Raw genomic sequence first — 23,040 nt, 5'->3', positions numbered from 1 at the left:
AAACATGATCCTTTCATCTATTTATTTCAATATTTCCATGGAGTTTCAATAGATCCAGAACAACAGAGAAAACTGAGGACTGAGGATTTTTATGCATCAACCTTTACCTGCAGCTTTTAAACAAACGATCCAGGTCTTTCGCCCTAAAAAAAGTCAATTCGGCTTGCTTCTATCTGATGGTGCAGTTAGTGAGAGAGGGTGCCCTGCACAGCCCCTTCCCCTTCACCTCAAACCCACAGCCTTTATAGTTGGCCACACCCTTGCCGTCCACCTGCAGGTCAGGCTGCAGAAGCTCCCAGATCTTCTGTTTGGATGGAAGCTCGCGATCCGGCTCACCTAAAACACACAGGACGACTTAAAGCTTTGGCTGATCCCAGTGGTACAACCTGTCCTGACAAACAGCCCCTCATAAATGCTGATAATGAGCTGTGCAGTATAGTTACCAGGGTAGTTCAAGAAGGTGATTCTGTCTCCAGGTGTGGAGTCAGCAGGTGGAGCCAGCAGCTCGACGCTGACATCAGAGGTGGAGCAACAGAGGAGGCGGCCCTGTGAGACCACACCCCTCATTTTAGAGGCCTTGACGTTGCATAGAAACACTCCAAGAGAGCCTTGCAGCTGGCGAGGGAAAAATAATTACCAGTTGTTAAAAATAAACAAACAAGTTAAAAATTATGTTTTTTTAAATAGATTTAACCCTAGACTCTAAGTACCGTGTTTTTTGGAGTATAAAGGCGCACTTAAAATCCTTTAATTTTCTCAAAAATTGATGGTGCACCTTATAATCCGGTGCGCCCTATATGTGATTACCGATGTGCTTACTGATTGATTTTATGTGGTACAATGCACTCAAATGTGTAAGTACAACTTTGGTTAGCAATGAGACCTTTCAATAGATATTCTGAGGATTACGGTACACCTTGTCACTACCTGATCGGACCCCTGAGCTGTCTACAAGACTGCCTGACTGTAATGTCTAAACTAGAAGTGCATTCATGTAAGGCATCCTGGAGTACATGCAAGCAACAATGAACCTAGTAAGTTAATTCAATATAAAATGTCACGAATTAGAAGGGAGATGAATCCGGAATTCAACCAACACACTAGGAATGCTCTTTACGGAGATTTATTAGAGGGAATAAAACGGGCAAACAGACAGGATCCAAAAAAGGGGTAAGGCAGACATCCAGACGATACTTGACAAACAGAAACTGGGCAGAAAAATACAAAACGTGTTACAAAAAATGAATCAAGACGCTGGGAGCTCTTACCAGGAAAACAGGGGATGCACGCATGGTATGAATTGACGACGACCCGACACCTAACTAAGGAGGGAGTGAGGCTTAAATAGACGGATAAACAGGTGAGCGGAATTGAAAGTAATTAACCGAAGGCGGGAGCAATACAGAACTGACAGAACACTAGATCACAGAACTAAAATCAGAACTAATACAGGGACCAGAATAACTGATGAAGTAAAAAGGCTAAACTAGAATTCAAAACAGAAATAAACCCAGAGGCAGAAATAAGCTACTTAACCAAAACAACATAGACCGGATAACCTAAAACAGTACAAAAGCTGAAGAAGCCAAAACCTGATAGCTGATCAAATAAATAAACGTGAACCAAAACCCAAATCATGACATAAAAGTTATGTTCATTTTGGCCTTATGTTAGAAACAGGGCAGTGTAGTCCAGCTACTCTGTCCTCCCGGCAGAGACGGATAGCTCTACCTCTCAGGAGAGAGCTGTGCAAGGTGACCAGATTTGATTTCTCCAATGAAAACTGGGGACGTCTCTGATAATATCAAGCGCATAATCTCTGCCTGGGGGTTGGTTTGTTTTATCTGAACTGCAATAGCGACGTGGGGGGAAGTATGTTCCGCAAAGCTCTACTACATTGGGACAGCGGCAGGACTGGGTAAATACCTTTTGTTGCGCTAAACATTTTTACTCAATCAAGATACAGTGAAATCGGGGACATTTGCAGGGACAGACTTTGCCTTGGACAGGTCATCCAAAACGGGGACGTCTGGTCATCCTACCGGAGGGGGGGGGGGGGGGGGGCAGTGATATTACACACGAGAAGCCCAAGTAATGCACCTTATAATCCGGTGCATCTTCTATGTGGATAAAGACACACATAGACAGGTTAATTCACGGTGCGCCTTGTGATCCGAAAAATATGGCAGCTGTTGCTTTACTCTTGTTATCTGTTAGCTTGACTTTGATTAGCTGTTAGCTTTTTTCTAATTGTCATCTCTATTCCTCTGAATAACTGTTAATGTTTTCATTATTTCTTTTAGCTTGATTCTGAGAGAAATGTAGTTTCTGACATAACTTGGGTTGTTTGGGTGTTATTCAACCCTTGTGTGGTGTTCATACTGTTGTTACTCAGCCAATGTTTGTGGGTCTGGTGGACCCATTGCATTTTGTGCTTTTTAATGCCTCACAATTAAACACATAATTGCAGAAAATAATTTAAAATGTTTAGGACAACAGTAAAAAAAATAATGAATCTTGATTATATACATATCATTTATTTGTGTTCACTTAGAAAGAAGTAAAAAAATGGAAATTTCTGATTGTTTTGAGAAGTTAGTATAATCCATCCATTTTCTATACCTGCTCATCCGTGCAGGGTATCTGTTTAAATAATTTGATTTTAAAATATAACAAGAAGAAAGTAACATTATGATATTTAAATAATTATTTTGAAATACTTTTTTGATTAAACTAGAAAAATTATACATGGAAATATTTTAAGGCATGTTGAGAATGGGTTTAAATAAAAAGTATATTTTATTAATTGAAAATCCTCAGACTTCTATTTTTTTAATAAGGTTCCAATATTCAACAACAAACATCAAAATAATACTGACTAATGATAATTCAATAAAAAACAATGCATTTTGTAAGGTTAAGTTTATGTTTTTTGTTCCTGAGAGACATATATTTTGTATAACTAAAAGATGTTTCAAAATTTATACCCAGTAGCTCAATCTGGTTGCATACAAGGTTTTTCTGACACATCACGGCATCCTGTTGGCATATTATTAGTTATGTCTTTCTTCTACACTTTCTTTTTGCTCAATTTGTTAGTCAATAAATCTCTTTTATCTATATTTACCATAACAACACTACGTGGCCGGAGGTACGGCACTGCACATTTGTACAATTGCTCCACAAGCCGAAGCAAAGGAGGTGTGGAGTGAATGGTGGAGTGAGTGTGGAACTCCCAGAGTTGCGGAAAAGAAGAAGAAAAGTCCAATATCAAGTCTAAAAAAGCACAAGAAATGTTTAATTCCAAGAGGGATAAGACTCCAATAGCACTAGGCAAGTGGGAGCTAAAGCTGAGAAAGCATTCAGATATTGCTGTGAAGTTGATGGATATATGAGTGTATTTCCTTGCTAATAGTGCTATTAGTGTTAGCAATCCTTTTTTCCCTAGGGGCCACATGCTATTTTTCCGCACTAGTCTTCTGGTGAGGATTGACTAGAACTTGGAGTTGGAGTAGGTCGCTTTGGTCTTTGACCACGCCGATCTGTCGCTTTCCCATGAGGCATTGCGGGACAATTGGGCTCTGTTAAGTATCTGCATCAATGGCCACCATCTGGCTTTCTGGTAGTTCTGAGGTACTGCCAGCAGATGGCGCCACATCAATTTATATCTGCTCATCGCGCCCAGAGGTGGAATTCTATTTAGGCTCAAAAAGGACTATCAAAACACTATCAGGACGGATGCTTGGTGTATATAGCCTTATTTTATCATGATCAACTGTTTTTTGGTCTTTTTTGTATAGACATACAACGTGCCCAAGCACCTTTAAATTGGTCACCTCATCGAGATCTTTAACACCTCCCAGCTTGCTGACGACAGTCCGGGGGCAGCTTTCTCCCACATCCACCTCCTGAACACTCATGGCTTCAGCCAGCGGATGGCGGCGGATGCTGAGGATTTTTCCCACACGCAGATCCAGACGTGACGCATCAATCCGAGACTCCGCCTCCAAAGGGAGGGGCTCAGATTTGGGACGGGCTAAAACATGGATAAAAAGTGTGACTGTTTTTTACTTTACCTCTTTTACTTTTGATTTTGGTTTGTTGTTACCTTTCCTCTCTCCTCTCCTCCTCCTGCTTGGCCTGTCTCTTCCCTCAGTCAAGGTAGCGGAGGGAGGCGGATGGTTTGTAGGAGCAGCGGTGTCAGCCTTGGTGAGGGCGGGGCTTACCCTCGGAGGAGGCGGGACCTGAGAGAGCAGCGCTTTGGCTGGAAGAGGGGAAATATGTTGAATCAGCAGGAATGAGCAGAAATAATTCAGTCTGATGTCAGTAACTATATACCAGGTTGTACTATCCCCATTGGATAAACTAGTGACAAATGAAGTCACCGATGCAAATCCTAATAGAGTCTAAGGTCTGACTTTAAGGGGTCCTCAGCCCCCAATGAGAACCCATTTTAAAGAAATGATTTTTGACCTGCTCCGAGTTGAGGTGGGATTTGGGGTCATATTGATGTTAGCATGAGCTCAACATTGGTGGTTTTTGGTGTCCGTACCAGTCCGTCTCTTCTGATTTTCCTGCAGTTGACCTCTCAGCTGTTCAATGTCTTGTTTCAGTTTGGCATTTTCAACCAGCAGCTTCTTCTGGTCTCTGACAGATGCCTGCAGCACTGAAACACACAAAATCTCATTTCAACCACACGGTGGCGTATTGGCTTTTGTAAATAAATGGTGAGAATATGTTCTATTTTTCCCTTTTTCGTTTATTTTTCTCTCCCTTAAATGTTTATAGTCATCAAAAAATTCCTCAGTAACCGTAATAAAGCAAAATTACATTTTTAAACAACAATTTAATTTATAAAAGGGAACAAAGGTATTCAAACCGTCTTGGTCTAATGTGAAAATGTACCCTGTCTATTTCTTAAATAAAGGATTGACTACGATTATGCACATGTTCGGGGCAGCTGAGTCCAGTTGCACCCCACATACCTAGACATGCCAATTTTCAAGAACAGATGAGACGTCTGACATCTATCAGTCTGAAACTCAACAAAACCATTTCTAAGGCTTTGGGACTCCAGTGATCCACCGAACTTTTAACCAACCAAAATTATTCCAAGACGTCAGTAACTACTCATCCAAGAGGTCACAGGAGAACCCAGACAACGATTTGAAGGACACCAGTAGGTCTCTGAAGGACTATAAAAATGGAGTGGCCTAGTCAAAGGAGGGACCTAAATCTGACTGGGAGTCTGCGGCATGATCCTTAACAGGCTGTTGGTGCTTGGTGGTTGAAGCACCATGCTGACGGGTTAATGTACCACTAGAGGTACTGGTGCATTGATTATTCATGGTGGAGAACTTACTCTAAGCTCTTGAACAGTGAGAAGGTTAAAACATGCTTGGATGTGTGTGTTTGCACTAGGGCTGAACGATAATTCAATAACAATATATATCGATAGAAAAAAGGGTCAATAAAAAGTTCAATAGAATAACAGTTTTTAGTCCTTTTGCATTCTAGCCTATCATGTAGGTTAATATTATAGTCATTACATCCTTCCAACCAATCACAAACACAGACCCAGGAACACTCTGTCACCAAGCTCCGCCCCTTCAGAGAGTTCAGCAAGCAGACGTTCTTTTTTAAAAACTGTCAGTTTTGGTAAAAAGTTAGTTGAATAAAGGGTTGAGTTTGAATTCGGTGTTTGTGTGCTCTGTATCTAAAAATAGGTCGCTAAGCATAAAATGGCCATGGCTGCACTTAAAATATACATTTTGAATTTGTTGATAATTATGGAATACAGCCAAACTGGTTTCAGTCTGTGCAAAGCAGGTCAACATTAAACCGGTTATGAAGCATTAATCGTTGTAGTGGCAGATCATCGAGATTTTTCTCACAGATGTTGCCCACATAGTCTGGAAGAGCAAGAGTGATCAAATATCCAGTCAGAGTTATTTAGGAAGCTAGGAGATGGACACAAAAACTCTGAGGACGAGGTACAACTGGCTAAGAGACATTTAACCAAGTATTAGTGGCTTTATATTTATATTTGAGCCTGTATGGACGTCTTCAATGAATGGATGGAAAAATCGGACCTGACTTCTGACCTGTAACCTGCTCACATCTGGCAAACTTCCACAGTTAGAGGTCTTACAAGCTTTTTCCCTGCTGAGCAGTGCCTGGGTCTTAAAGTACTCCATCATCTGCTCTCCGTCCTCTGGATCCAGTTTTTTCAGTGCCGCAGCCAGGCTAAAGAAAAAGAAGAAAAAATGTGTATAAAATAAAACAAAGCGTTTGGTGATAGAGGACCAAGGTTAGAGGTTTTCCATGATATCTACAACAACTTTTAATTTCTAAATTCAGTTTTTAGACATTATTTTAGAATTAATTGTGCCCTGTTTTCAGAGATAAATAGACAATATTTTGAAGGAGTTTTTGAAATGTTTGTACAAATAAAACAAAAGGTGAAGTAAGAGTAGAAAATTTAAAGTCTCCTGCGTAAAAACTATTTAAAACAAGTGCAGAGAGTTTAGGTATGGCTAAGTAAATATTTTCAAACTAATCTGTATTTAGCTCAGGTTAAAGGAATTCAGTCCAGTCGTTGGTCTTTTCAGAGCAGCTAATATCAGCTGGATATCAGTGGCCGTTCAAACCCAAACAACATAAGCTACCGTCTAAACCAGTTCTTAGTGACAGCACCTTGTTAAACATCATTATTCAAATCAGACAGACGATGACGTGGATCGGATCAAATGTTTATGTAGATGATATCTGCGAGGACACGGAGGGTTGTGGCTTTGCTCCGGGGCTGCACACACGCGGCTAAATGTCAGAGTTAATGGATGAGAAAACTTTGTTTCCTATCAAAACACAAATCAGACGTGGGGACGTGTTTCCTGCAAAACACCTGACGGACAGGGGGGACAGGAGGACGCATCCATGTGTTGGTCCATCTGCAGATTTCTGAATGCTGCCAGAGATTTAAGCTCAAGTCTTATTGGTCCTTAGAAATCAGGACAAAGTCGTTTGGCTTATTTAGATCAGATTTTATGAAAGATTGAGATGTGCAAGATTTAGTTTACGTCGTCTTTGTGAGAGTATTCCAACTCATTTGTCATGTTACCACGTTTGTATTTGGCTTCTTCTACTCTGAGACCCCCCCAGAGAAAACCCAGTGCAGCCGCTGGTCTTCACCAGTGTCTCCTGTAATGGCAGCACAGAGCTCTTCTGTTCTGCCCTTAGAGGTTTGTTAGAAAAACAAATTAGAGAACAACCAGCATCATAGAGACCAAGGAACCCAGCAGGTCAAGGAGAAACTGGCCAGGGAACAAAAACTAACCTGGTACGTCACCCTGGACTCACACATGGGGCAGCATCCAGCTGCCATGTCAATAGGGGGTGCTCAGCTGCCATGAATAAAGTGTAAACATGATATAGGAAAAACAAAGCTAAAGGAATTTGGACCGGACCAACTAGTTTCAGGCGACTGGAAAGATTCAGACGGATTCATGTTGTTAATAGTAGTAGATTATCATTATTAATTTAAAATCATGCTAGAAGATCACACCACTAAGCTCTACTTTGGGTTCATCACATAAGATCCAAATTAAATAGATCTCAGTTTCTGATTGCGACACTATCACAAAGTGTAGAAAGTAGGAGTGTAAACACTTTCTCAAAGGACTGTAAAAGGGGTCCTGGTTTAATTGGCCCTGGATTTTCCTGCAGTGATATCTATTGGATCAGTTATGAGATGGGCCTTCCCCTCCACTGATGCAGGGCGCCTCCAGCTGTCCAGGTTGTGTTTGTCTATGTAAATACTGACCAGAAAGGAACGTATCCATCAGTCGTGCCTGAGTTATCGCTGCAAAAACAAACTGAGAGGAAATAGGATTGACGGGATGATTGTGAGATGCCCATCTAAGATCTGCGTCCACTTTCACGAGTCATTTGGTGATGAGGACTTCCTGAACCAAGGCATGATGTCATCATCATGTCAGAACACCAAACTATCCTCTCAGGTGTGGCCCATTCTCGTTTAGAACCCAAGTTTATTTGTGAGGAAGCCACAGAGGCTTATTTCTGCAGACAACACTGAACTAAAAATAATTCATTTTGCAACATGTTATAGCTCCTGTTTTACAAATTCCATGCTGGTTTTTCCATTTATTTGCTTTTTTGTGTCTTGTAATGGCAGCTTATTGTGAAACAGTGTGGTGGGTCGGGTTGCCTTGCAGTGTCGGGGCAGATTTGCTTCATTCTGACTTAATTGAATCGTTGGGATGCCGGGACATGTCGTCCCCGGGTGACGACGGGGACGAACCGTCATGAGACAAAAATAGAAATAGAAGGTACCAGCAAAATATAAAAGTCAGAAACATGACAAATAAAAATATACTGGTAATCAGTAAAAAAACAAACTCAAATCCTTAAAACCTTGGATTTGTTGGGATTAATTAAACTTTGATTCCTGCTTTTAATCCATTTTAATTAACTGTTTTCAAAGGATTTTTTTACTGCATTTCTTTCTCAGAGAGATCAGAAAGGGAGAAAACACATGTAATTCTTTGAAAAGTGTCTACAGGTGATTATGCTCAAAGTTTAATATAAAACTTACAATTTAAATGTTTAGCTAAGCTGCTCATGAAACTCTTCCCCTCTCTCTTCTTGATATGCAGCATTAAATATTAATATTTTCCTCCCACACCCATGTGATTTATACTGCCTAGGTTACACACAGGTGGACTGTTAGGTTCTGCTGCCCTCTGCTGGGGTTCAGTACGCTGAGGCTGCAGATTAATAAATCATGTTTGGATCAGGCTCACAGGGACAACTCCAGCTTTCTGTTCCCCCCTTTATCTCTGTTTTTACTGAAATTAACATTTCTTTCATCCATGCACTGCTTACGTTGTTAATATAAAAACTGATAATCATGACTAACATATTACTTTCTTGATATTTTTGCCTTTCCATCCAACAACACAGGATATATGGAGGGAGAGGGGGTGCTGGAAGGTTGCCTCTTTTCAAGCAACTTCTCAACATCTCTTGGGTCTTTAAAACTTGCATAGCAGTGAGCGTGTTGGTGATGATCCACACATCAACACCTCATTCTGGGATGGGGGCCACAGCTCTCTAGTTCAAACAGCCTCAGCTGAAGAGCTCCTTCTGCGTCTTTGTCCCGGTCTCATTGGCTCACCAGCGCCACACCTTGGCCAGAGATATTTGGAACCATGTGGTAAAAGCCACAAACAGCTGAATCCGATGTGACAACAGCAGGTTTGGCCTATAAAGGCCGAATAATCTGCTGTTTTTCTTGCCCCACAGATAGCAGGCATGAATCTTGGTGGAGCAGCTTTCCATCATGGGAATGCGTAGAAAGGTGACTTTCCAACAGTTAGCTCCATTTAAAACTCTAAGATACTGAAAAAGTAATTTTTGTTCAAAAAAGATATATTGTGACTCAATTTCTAAGTCTTGTTTGAGCAAAATTACCATCAATAAAATAATCAACGTGTTGAGATTGAAAGTTGCATTTCATTCCTCAGGTGTCCAGTGTCGCTAATTAGCATCTAAACTTACACTAACTGCAGATGCGATGTTCAAGTGAACAATCTCTAATTGATCTCACAGCTGACTGACGTCAAAAAACAAATTGTTTTGTACAAGTGGATATAAATTCAGGCTTTTTATTAATCAGAGGGATTCAAATGAAGTTCAATGCAAATATGTTTGACATTTTTCAGATTTTTCTTTGTACGGGACACTTAGAGGAGCAATAAGTCATAATGAAACTTAGCGTTTGAAAGATTGTCTAAATGAAATGTTACTTCCATCCAAGGTGACAAATGAGAAGGATTTAGGTTGATTTTACGTCACATTTTTTACTCATCGCTCCTTTAATCGTGTTATTTTACTTGACTTTACAATTACGCAGTACGGCGGTTTATAAAAATCCAAGTAAAACTACAGTTTGTGATGATGTGACAAAATGTAAAAATGTTTAATATACCTGATTTAAAATGCACAATCTGAAGAATAAAGACATTTTTATGCAGCTTCTGTTTACGGGAATCAAACGGGAATCTTTTTTTAAACGAATCAGTGTGAGGCGGCTGACCGGTTGGCATTGATACTGCAGATGGATTTTTTTTTTTTTATCCTGTGAGGACCTTACATGTGTGTCCTCACATTGTGGCTAAACAAACCCACAGAGAGAGAGCAGCTGCAGAGCTACTGACATAAAGAGACACAACAGCTGCACTGGGCTCGATGCTAAAAATAACAGGAACTGGTACAGGACTCACTACCATGAACATATAGTACTACACACAGCTATGACTGATACATTAAGTGGGGGATAAACCCAACAAAACTGGCAAAAACAATGACTGTAACCCATCCCCAGAGTTTAGATGAAACACCAGCTCTCCTGCTGCTCAAATAGAGACAGAAGCGTTTCTACTTTTAGAAAAAGGTTACTCTTAATGGTGAAAACCAGTGTAAAACGCTACACTGAATACATTAGACGCTAGTCTAACTTCCAGTTGGTGTCGGTAAAGAACCGAGCGCTAGGAGACGTTACAGAGGAACCGAAGCAGAGGTCAGTACCTGGGATTGAACAGGCTGTCCATGTTGTCCATGTTGACGGTCGGCTGGGTCCACGCAGAGAGCTCCCAGGGTGCTTTCAGCTCCGCTCCTCCGTCCGTCAGCTGTTTGTTTCTATATGCAGCTGAAGCCAGAGCCCTCTGTGGCTGGAGGTCAAAGGTCACATACCTCCACTTTTAACCGAAGGACAATCAAATGCTTATCATTTAATATCTATTACATGTAAAGCGCCTTGCAAAAGTCTTTATACCCCCAGACCTGTTCACATTTTTTTTTACATTACAACAAGAAATAAGTGAATTTAATGGGGATTTAACATATTTTCATACATTTTATTGGTAAAACATGTTGAAACCATCAATCACTTTATTTTCACCCTGCAAGTTTGCATTAATTTGATTCCGTTTACTAAATAACTCCCCACAACCCACTCACCCAAGAAACACTCTAAATGCTGTAACCAAAGTACTTAAAATGGAGATTCAATACTAATAAATACTGAATCCTATTTTATTTTCCTATTGATGATTATTTGTTTGTTTGTGTAATGGTTGTGTGTAATTAAAGAGTTTTTGTGAACACAATTGCGCCACCTAGTGGATAAAAACTCAGACTGTTAGACCCAAACCAGTGAGGTTAACTCATCATGCTAACTGTTCGCAGCAGGAGAACTTTCTGGAAACTTAAAGAAACCAAACAGAAAATGACTCACAGGAGGCTCTAGAGATGAAACCCTAATTTAAAGCAGGCTCTGAGGTTTCGGTAGCTGAAACACAAAAGCCCAAACATCTCGTTCCTGTGAAAGACAAATGAATAGCTGTGAGGTTAAAGAGAAACAATGACAGCAGGTGAAAAGTATGTCTTTAAGAAAGAGGTGTTAAAACCAGCGTAAGAAATGACTCAGGACCTGAAATATGCATCGCTCTGCAGACGACATCTGCAGTCAGGCCAAGGTAAATACGTTACCACTGGTATTCTCCACTGATTCTAGAAAAAGAACTGCTTGGATTTTTGGGGGCAAGCTGCTGGTTCTTTGCTAACAGGTCTGTTAATTGTTGACATGGTTCATCCTTTGAGCTTATTGAGTATGTTTTTGCCTGACAGATGATGCGTTTTATTTATCTTGGCAGCTGGATCTGGTCACAACACCTTAGAAAACATATCTGTGTTCCAGTTATAAATCTCTAATTTGTATTTCCTTTTTATTAAATTGTGCAGTTTTTTCAAATTTATTGGGCGGTTTTTTGAGTCCAGTGACCAAGCTGAGTTGCGGTAGCACTACAAACTAAAGGCAACAGATTAATTTGCATGTTGACATTCAAGCCAGATATTGAACGGTGCTAGAACTGGAGACTGACACATATCAGTACCATCAGGGGGGGTAATAAATAATAACTTACTGCTGTTAGGCAGCCATATTGGATTTTGAGGTCAGAACTCTGGTTTCCATCTTTTTATGTCACTTAGATCCTGAAGACTTTACTGAACAAAGTGAACAAACTACAGCAGGGGTGTCCAATGTGCGGCTCGGGGCCATTCATGGTCCTTGAATGAATAATTATCAGGGGAACCTAAAATAACTATTTTTTCCACATATTTAATGTGAAACATTAAAAAGATCCCATTTTTTTTTTTTTTTTTTACATAAATCAGACTATGTTGCTTGTATGAGTAAATTATTGTGTGTGTGTGTGTGTGTGTTTATTGCTGAGCAGGTAGAAATTAGAAAATTAAATATATTTTGTGATTTTAATAAAAAATATATATATTGTGGGCTTCCCCAAGTACTTTGAAAGTTGTTTGACCACCGCTTCATTAAAGGAATCCTTGTATGCTTAACTGTTACATAAAGTGAGTGTTTTTACTCACCAGTCAGAAGCTGGAATGTGAAATGATGTCATAATTGATCCAGTTACAAAACCAGACGTTCTGTTCTCGGTGAACACAGTGACTTTTTAGGCTTTTGAGCATTTGAAAAAACAAAAAACCAATGGAACATCAATGCAATACATTTACAGATAATAATAATATACATGTAAAATAACATGCATGTCAGATTGGAACCCTTTTATGATGATTGACCTCTATAATTTATATAAGGAGATTTGTAGTTGCTGAAAATGTTAAACTACAAAGAACAACACTGATACAGTAGAGATTTATAAGATGGAAGAAGGAACACAACACATAGGAATTAAATGATGGGATGAGCTGTAAGAGTGAAGGGATTAAACAACCAATCAACGACAACAAGAACATGCAATCCATCGAAAATTACTTATATTTGAACTGTACCTGTGTTCAAAAGCAGCCAAAGTTTAAATAATTTTTAACTGATCATCTGAAATAGAAGATTATCATTCAACATAATTTAAAAATAAAATATGGTTGTTTAAGAAGAAAATACATGAGACCCCAATGTGAAGAAAAACACAAAAAGGTGTAAGAGCCATTCAGATTGTTAATGTTGGTAGACTGAGATTTTCCCAGTCGTGTTTGTCACTAAATTAGTCAGAAAGGTAGATAAACTCACACCCTTTACAGGTAACAGTTTACATTTTATGATTCCAATCTTCAAATGAATCACAAAGAGCAAAACGAACAATTATCTTTGACTCATAATGACCAGTCTTTTGATTTTAGCAGCCAGAACATCGCTGCTAGCTTTAGCATCTACGAACGTCCCTCTGTGTAGCTCCGGAAAATCCCGAGTGAACCCGAGCTCAGGTGAGTCATGCGTAGAGGTGAGTCAGCAGGGCGGAAACCGGGAGCGAGAGAGAGAGAGAGGGCTGGGGGCGGAAGCAGGCGAACCATATTTGGAGTCTAAACACGAAAAGCGGCCAGGCACGAGGCAGGAGGCGCGGGCAGGGGGCGGGGCTTTTCCTCCAGAACAGCTCGGAGGAAAACGGTGGGAGGAAGGAAAGAGGAGAAAGAGTTGACATTTCCCAGGAGAAGACGGGATATTGTTCCTTCAGAGCGGTGAGCAACTTTCTATCCACCCTTTCACACAAAGATAGTCCAATCTTTTTATAGATTTTACGGGTTTGTGGAGTAAAAACCGACCGAGGAAGTTACCTGTCGTGGTCGACAGGTGTTTTCCTGCATTCTGCTGGATGTCGCAATTTTCAAAATGAAGGACGTACGTTCAGAACTTGCCCAACAGAACAATTTAAAGTGTGCGAACAAGGCCGAAACTGTCGATTAATCGACCTGTGGACGGGGTTTTAAGGAATGATAAAGTTTTAAAGCTGTTTTAAGTAAACTAGCTGGAAAATAAAAGAGAAATTTGCGCAACTACGTAAACTTCTTGTTGAAATGGGGTTTCCCCTCGTTATCTAGAACTAGATCTACTCATCAGACAGGTAGTAGAGTAAAAACTATTATTTATTATCTACATTTGTAAAAGTGTAATATCTATCTACCTTTACGCTATAGTTTAGAAAAGAAATGTTCAGTAAGTCTGTTGTATGCTGGTTAACGTGTAATGCTCTGTAATCAAAACAAGTTACCTAAAAATTTTTTTTAAATGTATAGAACAGTATGTCCTTTCTGATTTATTGAAAGTTGCATTTCTGCTGTTTATTCTACTTTAGTGTTAAAAAATATTTTTTATCTGATGTTAAATATGTTGATTTGTTAAAATGTGATGGTTTGACTATTGGATATACTCCATAACTTGAATATCCTGGGTTGTTTCTTTAGGGAAAGTCAGATTTGTGAAGTTTGGGTGACATTTGACCGGCTTTACTCACAGAAGTCTGGTTGTTATCCACTGATAAAGGTAGATATATGAAATCTGTGCTGGAAGTCGTCAGATCTGTAACTCCTCCTGGTCCGACCCGAGTCGGTGAATCAGCTCTAATTTGGGAGAATTGAATTCCCGTGTCTCTCTAACTTGGTTAGGCTTAATTTCTGCTACTCTGTAAACAGGATGTTGCCCAGAACCGCAGAGAGAGGCTGCTTGGTAGAGACATTTCAGGGTTAAATGGATCCAGACGGCAGCTGGAGGTGGAACAACGCTCCTGGTTAAAGTTTAGAGTTTAAAATAGCAGTTTAAATTACCTAAAAACAGAGCAGTTACGGGGCCGAGCCTGGTTTTGGTGTTGTTTTAACACTTGAGCCACCTCTGTGCTGTGAAGCCTGATGGTTTCCTTAATCCTGGCGGATGAGTTTGCGGTTGCGGCAAGCTGCCAGCCATCACATGTAAACATCACACGTAGGCTCCTGTGTGCAGGGAGCGGTCAGCGGGCAGAGGAGACATTTAACAGCAGCTGATGAGCCGACTCTAAGTCTGCAGCAGATGTTCTTCTTCTAAAACAAGCGTCTTGAAGGGCTGCACCTGCTCGGGTGAGTCGGCAAAGCAGAAATTACAGAATCAGAGCTTCAAGGCACTATTTGGAGAGATAAAGTGCCCCTTGTGAAACTAAAGCCCATTGAACTTTCCTAAAAGAAGCTGGACAGTCGGATTATGTCCAGATTACCCTCTGAGAACCTGCATCAGTCGAGCCGCATCAGTAGAAGCCACCACCCGGCTTCACGCAAACACACAAGGTGACCCAGAATGCAGTCTGCCGGCTCTAGAAGGGCCCCTCTGATCCTGCTGACTTCCAGTCGGACTGTGTCAGAAATTAACTTCCTGATTCACCGGCCAACTTGGCTGGTAGACGTAAAAATCAACCAGCCAAGCGTATTTTTTATGTAAGCCTGACTGAGTCCTGCTGAATATCTCCACATAATGCCGCTACATAGTTAGCCTGGGCTAAACGCTAGCTGCTAGCAAACGTACATGACGTAGTTGCTGTTTGTGTACGTTTGTTGTCATACGAGCGGACAGCAGAGGAACATAAAGAAGCATCCGCCCAAACGATGACTGAAAAACGGGATTTATGTGGTACAAACGTTTACTCGCCATGTGGCAGCTAGCCCTCGCCGATCTTTACTCGCCAATCAGAAAATTTACTCGCATTTGGCGTCATCATTGATCACTTTGCTCTGGACGGCACCGCTGAGAGTTGCAGTCTAGGGTGAACTTCTCCTTATCCTGCTTGATGTGACCTTTTAGCGATGAATTGTTCTGGTATAAATGTAAATGGCAGATTTGCACCTTTGGCGTCCATCACTAAGCTTCTGGCATTATTCTGCCTGGAGACTGGATCGCTCCTATTGACGGAACTAGCGACGCACCAATCTGGTACCCAGACCGGATGTCGGCGCCGATATTGGCTAATTAGGTGGATCGGATATCGGACGAATGACGCAGATCCAGAATTCGGATCCACTCATTTCTTCTTTTTAAATTGATATCATACACAGCAAAACAGCTAAAGCGATCTAGTCACTTTAGGTCTATGTTTGCAACGCTGGTTGCATCATCACGTAGAGCAGCAAGTGATGAGGAAACACAGAGCAAGAGTAGTATCGGATCGGTATCAGGTATACAATACTATCGGCTCACGTATCGTATCGGTTTGGATCAGAAAAACTGGATCAGTGCATCTTTAGTCAGAACCTCTGCAGCTCATTGTAATCGGTTGGTTTCCTGATGTGGACCTCGGCTTTAAGCTCAGTCCACAGATTTCTGGCAGCTTTTAGTTGAGCCCGTCCAGAACCTTTGGCGTTAGCTTGCCTTATATACGCTCCAGAACCAGGTTGGATGTGTTTAGGGTGATTTTTCTGCTGTAAAACCAGGTCCAGGTTTTAGATGTCTCTCTGGCTCAACTCACCTGAATCCCGTTCGACTTCCCACGATGTTGAGTTTAAGGTCACGTTGAAGAATTTAAGGGGTCCATTCACCCGCAGCACCACTGGTGGTGGAACAGCTCCACAGCATGACGGTGCCACCGCCGTGTCTTGTTATCGTGGCCGTACGGCTCAGTCCGTGTCCCGTCTGACCATAAAATGTTTCTGCTGGAGGTCCGTGTGGACGGAGCCACCTCGGCGCCTCCTCTAGTGGCGCGTTCTGCATCAATCGGCTCTTTGCACAGGAATTCATTCACACTCCCGGTTTGCAGGAGGAATTTGAATATAACGTCCAATCAAAGCGTTCCTTCTTGACTGTTTTTGTCAGTGAGGGGAAAATATTTGCATTATTTAAATGTACAAAGTTCCAGAAATGGAGCCTAGAAAATAATATCTGTGTCCTGCAGCCATCTAAGCCACTCCATTGAGTTCAACCATAGAAATATATATATTTTTTACAGTTGTTACAGAAACCTTTAGGTTCATGGGCAGATTTATGCTATCACAGCCATTTTTCAGTATTGGAAAATTTTTACATGCATTTCATGTTTTATAAATTCTGCTCATTTAGTTTGATTGCGTTTTATTAAAATATACTTATTTTAATTTTTTTCTGTTTTCTTAATCTTTTTCCTGATATTTTTTGTTTATAATGTATTTTTATTCAAAGTTTTTTCTTTTTCACGATGGAAATATGTATATATTTTTTGAGTTATATATTATATAATATATATATATATATATATATATATATATATATATATAATATATATATATATATAATATATATATATATATATATATATATATATATATATACTGTAAATAGTATATATACTATTTACAGTATATATATATATATATATATATATACTGTAAATAGTATATATACTATTTACAGTATATATATATATATATATACTGTAAATAGTATATATACTATTTACAGTATATATATATATATATATATACTGTAAATAGTATATATATCTATTTTACAGTATATATATTATATATATATACTGTAAATAGTATATATACTATTTACAGTATATATATATATATAATATTTATATACTGTAAATAGTATATATATATATATACTATTTACCGTATATATATATATATATATATATCTATATATCTATATATAATATATATATATATATATATATATATATAAGCTTACACTATTTACAGTATATAATAGTATATATATATAATATATATATATATATATATATATATATATATATATATATATATATATATATATAATATACTGTAAATAGTGTAATTGTTGGAATTTATTGTACTATTTTCTATTAATGATTTATTTCTCATTCTATTTTTTAACATTCTTGTTATTTTCTTGTCTTTTTAAATGTTTTTCTTTTATTCTTGTGGTACCTATAACCTTTATTTCAAAGCGATCAGACAGGATATAGGGTTGAGGGATTGGTCCACGGGCCGGGCATTGAACCCAGGACCGCCGCATTGAGGACTGTACATGGGCCTGGCCTATTTTTATCATGTTTTTATCATATTTTTATGCTAATATCGTAGTGGTTGAAGCGTTTATTGAACTGGTTGAAGGTAAATGTCGGGGCTGAAGCTCTCGGTGCGTTCAGCTGGGCCCGGTCTGCGGTGAATCCCAGCTGAGCGCTGACGGTTCCTCGGTAACAGGAAGCTGCAGAGTGTCTGTGTTGTTACTCAGCCGATGGCAAAGGTAAAGAATCTCCTCCTCCTGCTGGATGTCGTCAGGCTGGTTCTTTAGGACGTCTCTGCAGGGAGTGTCTCCCTGAGGTTACCTGCAGTCAAACCCGGGCCGTCTGCTTCCTGCTCGGGTCGTGTTTGCTCCCAGGGTGTGTTCAGAAACGTGGTTGGAAACCTGCAGAAACACGGAGTGTGAGGAGACAGTCAACGACCTGGCGGAGAGACGAGAGGATTTCTGCCACAGATAACAGAAAGGTTTCACTAAACGAATCATCTGATAAGAGGAAGAGGTCAGAGCCTTTCAGGGGAACCGTTGACTTGTTCACAGCTCGTTGCTCGCAGCTGATTGGCTGTGTGAAGCGCCGTCCTCCTGACAGGCGTTACCACAGCGGAGGCTCGTTGTCTCTGCTGCAGACGCATAGATCTGAGCCCAGATAACAGCGTGAGCTCCACCCGGGGTCCCATAGGACCGGACCTGGAGCTCCCTCCCAGGGTTGGACCTTAAAGAGACGGACATGTTGGACCGTCCTGGAACGGGTCAGAAGGGGCTTCAACGCAGGATTCGTTTGCGGTTCTGCTGATTAAGGCGCGACTGTGGATCAGCGGGGAGAAGAGTTGTCTTGTCAAAAGGTTGTGGGTTTGACTCCAGCATCCTCCTGTGACTGCTCAATGTGCCCTCGGGCAATGCACTTAACCCCAGGTTGCCTGATCTGTGTATGAGTGAGTGTGACTGGGTGCACGTGGCTCTGATTGGTCGATATGATGAGGAAAAACTTCAGTCCTTTCACCTTTTAATGCTGCCAGGTTGTTGCTGCTTCCTGGTTCTGTTGCTTTTGATTTTTGATTGGATTGTTCAGGATAAGCGTCACATCATGTGGAAACAGCTTTTAAATCATCTGTTAAAAGGTCTCAAGTGGAGCATTTTAGCAGCTGGGGGCAGGTTAGAGTTTTAGGATTTGTCCTGTTGTGCTTCCTGTTTTGAAGAAGTGGCTCAGAAGTGGAGCTCAGTGCTGCGTCGTGTTTAGAAACAAAACAGAACGTCACGGATCGTCTTTCCGAGGAACTTAAAGTGAAAACGTTAAATCGGATTTCTCTGTTTTCCAGGTTCCTGATTGTGACTCAGCCCGTCAGGTTCTTCTTCATCTGTTACCCGTTGAGCGACGTCGATCCGCTGCCGGCGCCGCCGCACTGACACCGGCTGAACACTCAGCCGGCTGACTGGGAGCGCTCTGATTGGTCGACGAGGCCCAGTTCCCCCTCGCTCCATGGCAGCCTCAGAACTGATCGAGGAGGGCGAAGTTCGGATCCCGGTGGAGGCCAACGTGACCTCGTCCAACTCCCCGACACAGAACCGTCCTCAGAGGGTCGCCAACGGCAACCCCGCCCGCCCGCCCCCCGCGGACGAGCCGGACGGCGCGGACAGGAGCGAGCGCAGCGGGCTGTGCAGCATGCGGCTGCTGGAGTCCCTGAACAGCAAGCTGAAGCGGCGCTGCGACTACGAGAAGATCTGCGCCAAGGGAGGAGCTCACCGACAGGCTCCCCAACGAGTGGTGGAAGACGGGCCGTGGCCTTCCTCTACGCCTTCTTCAACCTCGTCTTCACCACCGTCGTCATCACATCGTCCACGAGAGGGTGCCCGACAAGTCGGTGGAGCCCGCCGCTGCCCGACAAGTTCTGCGACTACGTGGACCGGGTGCCCTGGGCCTTCACCGTCACCGAGAACCAACGGGCTGATCCTGGTGGTATTCTGGTTCGTCCAGTGGCTCTTCCTCAAACACAAGTACGACCCGCTGCCGGCGCCGTCTCTGACCGGACTCTGTTGTGGGAACAGAAAGGTTCTCACAGGAGGCCTGAGATTAAAAATGGTTGGATTAATTCATTTTTATTTAAGTAGATGAAAAAAACGTCCAGATGACTGGTCCAAGGCAGCAGCACTCATTATAGGGATGGGACATGGGACAGCAGCCAGAACAAACAGCCTTTAAAATATATAAATACGAGCAATTAGACCAATAAAAAGGAGTTTTTGTTATTTAAGGATATAAAATTTAAAGCTTTAATAATGTTAGTTTTAAACACCAGGAGCTGACGGGTGTATTTACGTTGCCGTTGTCTGAAGATGGAGCTGAAGGCTTTCAGAGAAACCAGTTTGTTAATATTAAACTATTATATTAATAATGGATATAGAATTAGCAAATTTATTACAGATTTATACGGGAAAATTAGGTGTATGCATTAATTCAGTTTTACGTTTTTAAACCGGATGGATTTACATGAAAAACCCAGATGAAAAATTTAAATGTGCTAAAGTATTAATCTCATCTTTTGATGAAAAATAGATCAGATTTAACTGTTAAACATCAATAAAAACAATTTAGTTGCCAAAGGACTGGATTGGCATGCAACGATGTGTATTAATTTGCACGTGTTGATGATGCTCCGTGTAAAACAAAAATAAGCATTAAGAACTAGTTCTTAGAGTTTAATCAAGCGTCATATATTTGATTTGGGCATTGGTCTGTCTGAGCGTTTAACAAAATTCACGAGGTTTCTGTCGTATTATAAAAAGTTTTTATTTTGAAAGAAACAGGAAACCTTTATTATTTAATTAATAAGTACTTTCTGCAATCCTCAAATACATTTTTCTGGATAAATTCTTAGTTCAGATCTTGATTCTGCGACAAAATAATATTTTATTCTAACATTTATTTCTCAGGCTCCATAAATTCCAGTTAAACCGTAATGTCTGTGTTTTTAAGACATTAATGTCACAATTTTAATTATTTTCCAAACAAACAGCAGGGACAGAAAGAACGACTGAGAAAAATGAGAAAAAAACACACAAGGGATAAAATAATGTTAATAGTAAAGATATTTAACCTTATTAGTTTTTTAAAAGTCAATGGTTAGAGGAGGGGGTTTATCAGTATTGAGATTAGCAGCTTTGCATGGTTCTGTAGCTTGTTCTGAACCAGAGAAGGTCACGATCGATAGGCTGTCAGAACATCCAGGAAGCTGCTAACGGGGTGACGTTGGGTGTTCTTTGACTCGTTCTCCGTCTTGCAGAGCCATCGTGGGCCGCCGGTTCTTCTTCCTGACGGGAACTTCTACATGTATCGCTGCATCACATGTACATCACCACGCGGCCGTGCACGGGAAGCACATGGTCTGCGCCCCGAAGGTCGGTTCCACAGGAGAGTTATCCTCTCGGCACGTGTTCCGCAGCCCAAATAACTGATCTGTTGTTTCCCCGCAGCTTTACAACGACTCACGGGGGGAAAATATGGGGATCCTCCGACTGCTTCTGGAGGACTTTGGTAACGTCTACGCTACTGCTTCTCGTTCAGTGACTCGTACAGAGTCTGCTCTGTCTGATGGCTGTCAGGGGATCCCTGTAGAGTTTAACTGTAAAAGTCTGAGAGCAATCAAGGGTTTTTAGGATAATGAGACAAATCAGCAGGATGTGATTTTAAAAAACTGAGCAACTGGGTTACTTTTCAGGTTGGTCTCTTGACCGGTTCTCACCTCATGTGTGGAGACCTTCCTGTACAGCGGCCACACCGTCATGCTGACGCTGGCCACCTCTTAATCAGCGAATGTGAGTCCAGACAAGGTTTCTTCCAGCCAAAGCTTCAGCTCAGCTACGGGGGTGTAAACCAGTCAGTTTTCCACCCAAAGCTGAAAATATTCCTCCTGCTAGACCTGTTTTTATCGGCAAAACTCAACTAAAAGCTGCCAAACAGCACCACCCCATGTGGCCAGATGGAGTAGTACAGTAGTAGAAAATATGAATGGACGTCGTCCTGGTGTAGAAGGCCAAGGTTAAAATAAAGAACAAACATCCACATTATTTCTATTATGGACAAAAGGTAACTTAACGTCTTGTTCTTTGAGTGTTATTAGTTATAAAAGTATTGTTTAAGGTAATATTGTTGTGCATCAGGCTTGTGAGCTCCTTAAGTTTAAAATTCTTACTCTTAGGCCTCCGTCCTCCTCATCTTAAAGGCATCTTCCTATGCACCTGACGGATGGCTAAAAAAGTGCTTTCCAGTGTCCTTGAAGGATGAACAGCTTTCAGGCACCTCAGAGGTGGAATCAGGGGTTAACACGTTCTCATCAATAGTTTCATTTTGGTCCCTATTTCTGATACGTTTTTTTATTACTTGTTTCCGTGTCAGAAAAGGAAGCAAATCAACCCCACTTCATGTGCTATATAGAAAAAAAGACAAGTACCAATACGTCAGATCTCTGTTGTAACTTTGACCCAAAACAACAGAGATAGTTAATGTTTTTACGGCACACCTCAGATAGTATTGACAACTTGACCTCTCCCACATTTTGACCCGTTGATGTAACAAAAAACCTGGGGTATTCTGTTGGACGGACTACAAGCGAGTGGAGCCCAGTCATGAAGTAAAGGAAATTCAGACGTGTAAAACGATCGTTTCCAGACTCTACCCGCTGGATGTGGTGGTATTGCCGCCCGTTATGTGGGCCCTCAGCGCCTCCGGAGTATCTGCATCCCGTGGGTCACGAGCACTACAGCATCGACGTCGTCCATCGCCTACTATGCCACACCAGGATCTTTCTGGGCCTACCACACCATGGCCAACAATCACGTAGGCGTCCTTCCCGGAAATGTCCCACCCTCACCCTCTCTATTTGTTGGGTAACAACAATCGACGAGAAACTGTTACTGGTATTAAAACTGATAAAGTGGAAAAGTTCACTTTCAGTTGGATATATGTCGGACCTTGACTAGGCGTTCTTCTCGAGAGCTGCACTTTAAATAAAACTGCAGTGTTTGCTGTGTTGTAGTCGAGCCTTTCCCAGCGCAAGTTGGACTCTGCCATGGCTGCTCTTTGTCACCGAAAATGTCTGTGGGTGTTCATGGACTCGACTTTAAGGCGTAGCGTGGAAATGAGGGTGTCTGGTTTGGAGGTTTTAAGTCTGAGCCATGACCAGAAAAGGGTGGATGGG

At 41.2% G+C, this 23,040-nt stretch overlaps 1 protein-coding gene and 1 pseudogene across 2 annotated transcripts; one reads left to right on the top strand and one right to left on the bottom strand.

Annotated features, from left to right (window-relative positions):
• Positions 1 to 8: 8 nt before the first annotated feature.
• On the bottom strand, positions 9 to 10,751 carry aimp1b (aminoacyl tRNA synthetase complex interacting multifunctional protein 1b). 2 transcript variants are annotated; one of them, XM_012854632.3, is made up of 7 exons: positions 10,609 to 10,751; positions 6,152 to 6,246; positions 4,553 to 4,666; positions 4,109 to 4,264; positions 3,822 to 4,036; positions 444 to 615; positions 9 to 336 (listed from the first exon to the last, which is right to left on the bottom strand). In XM_012854632.3, the coding sequence occupies exons 1-7, from the start codon at positions 10,638 to 10,640 to the stop codon at positions 170 to 172; spliced, it is 951 nt and encodes a 316-aa protein (XP_012710086.3). In that variant the 5' UTR covers positions 10,641 to 10,751; the 3' UTR covers positions 9 to 169. The 2 variants fall into 2 exon arrangements, with proteins under 2 accessions (XP_012710086.3, XP_012710087.3); XM_012854633.3 differs by having other exon boundaries at positions 3,837 to 4,036.
• Positions 10,752 to 13,471: 2,720 nt separating this feature from the next.
• On the top strand, positions 13,472 to 22,679 carry LOC118561786 (annotated as a pseudogene).
• The last annotated feature ends 361 nt before the right edge of the window (positions 22,680 to 23,040 follow it).

Source organism: Fundulus heteroclitus, unplaced genomic scaffold (genome assembly GCF_011125445.2).
Source record: "Fundulus heteroclitus isolate FHET01 unplaced genomic scaffold, MU-UCD_Fhet_4.1 scaffold_71, whole genome shotgun sequence".
Classification (NCBI taxonomy): domain Eukaryota; kingdom Metazoa; phylum Chordata; class Actinopteri; order Cyprinodontiformes; family Fundulidae; genus Fundulus; species Fundulus heteroclitus.
This window is presented reverse-complemented; position numbering and strand designations above follow the sequence as displayed.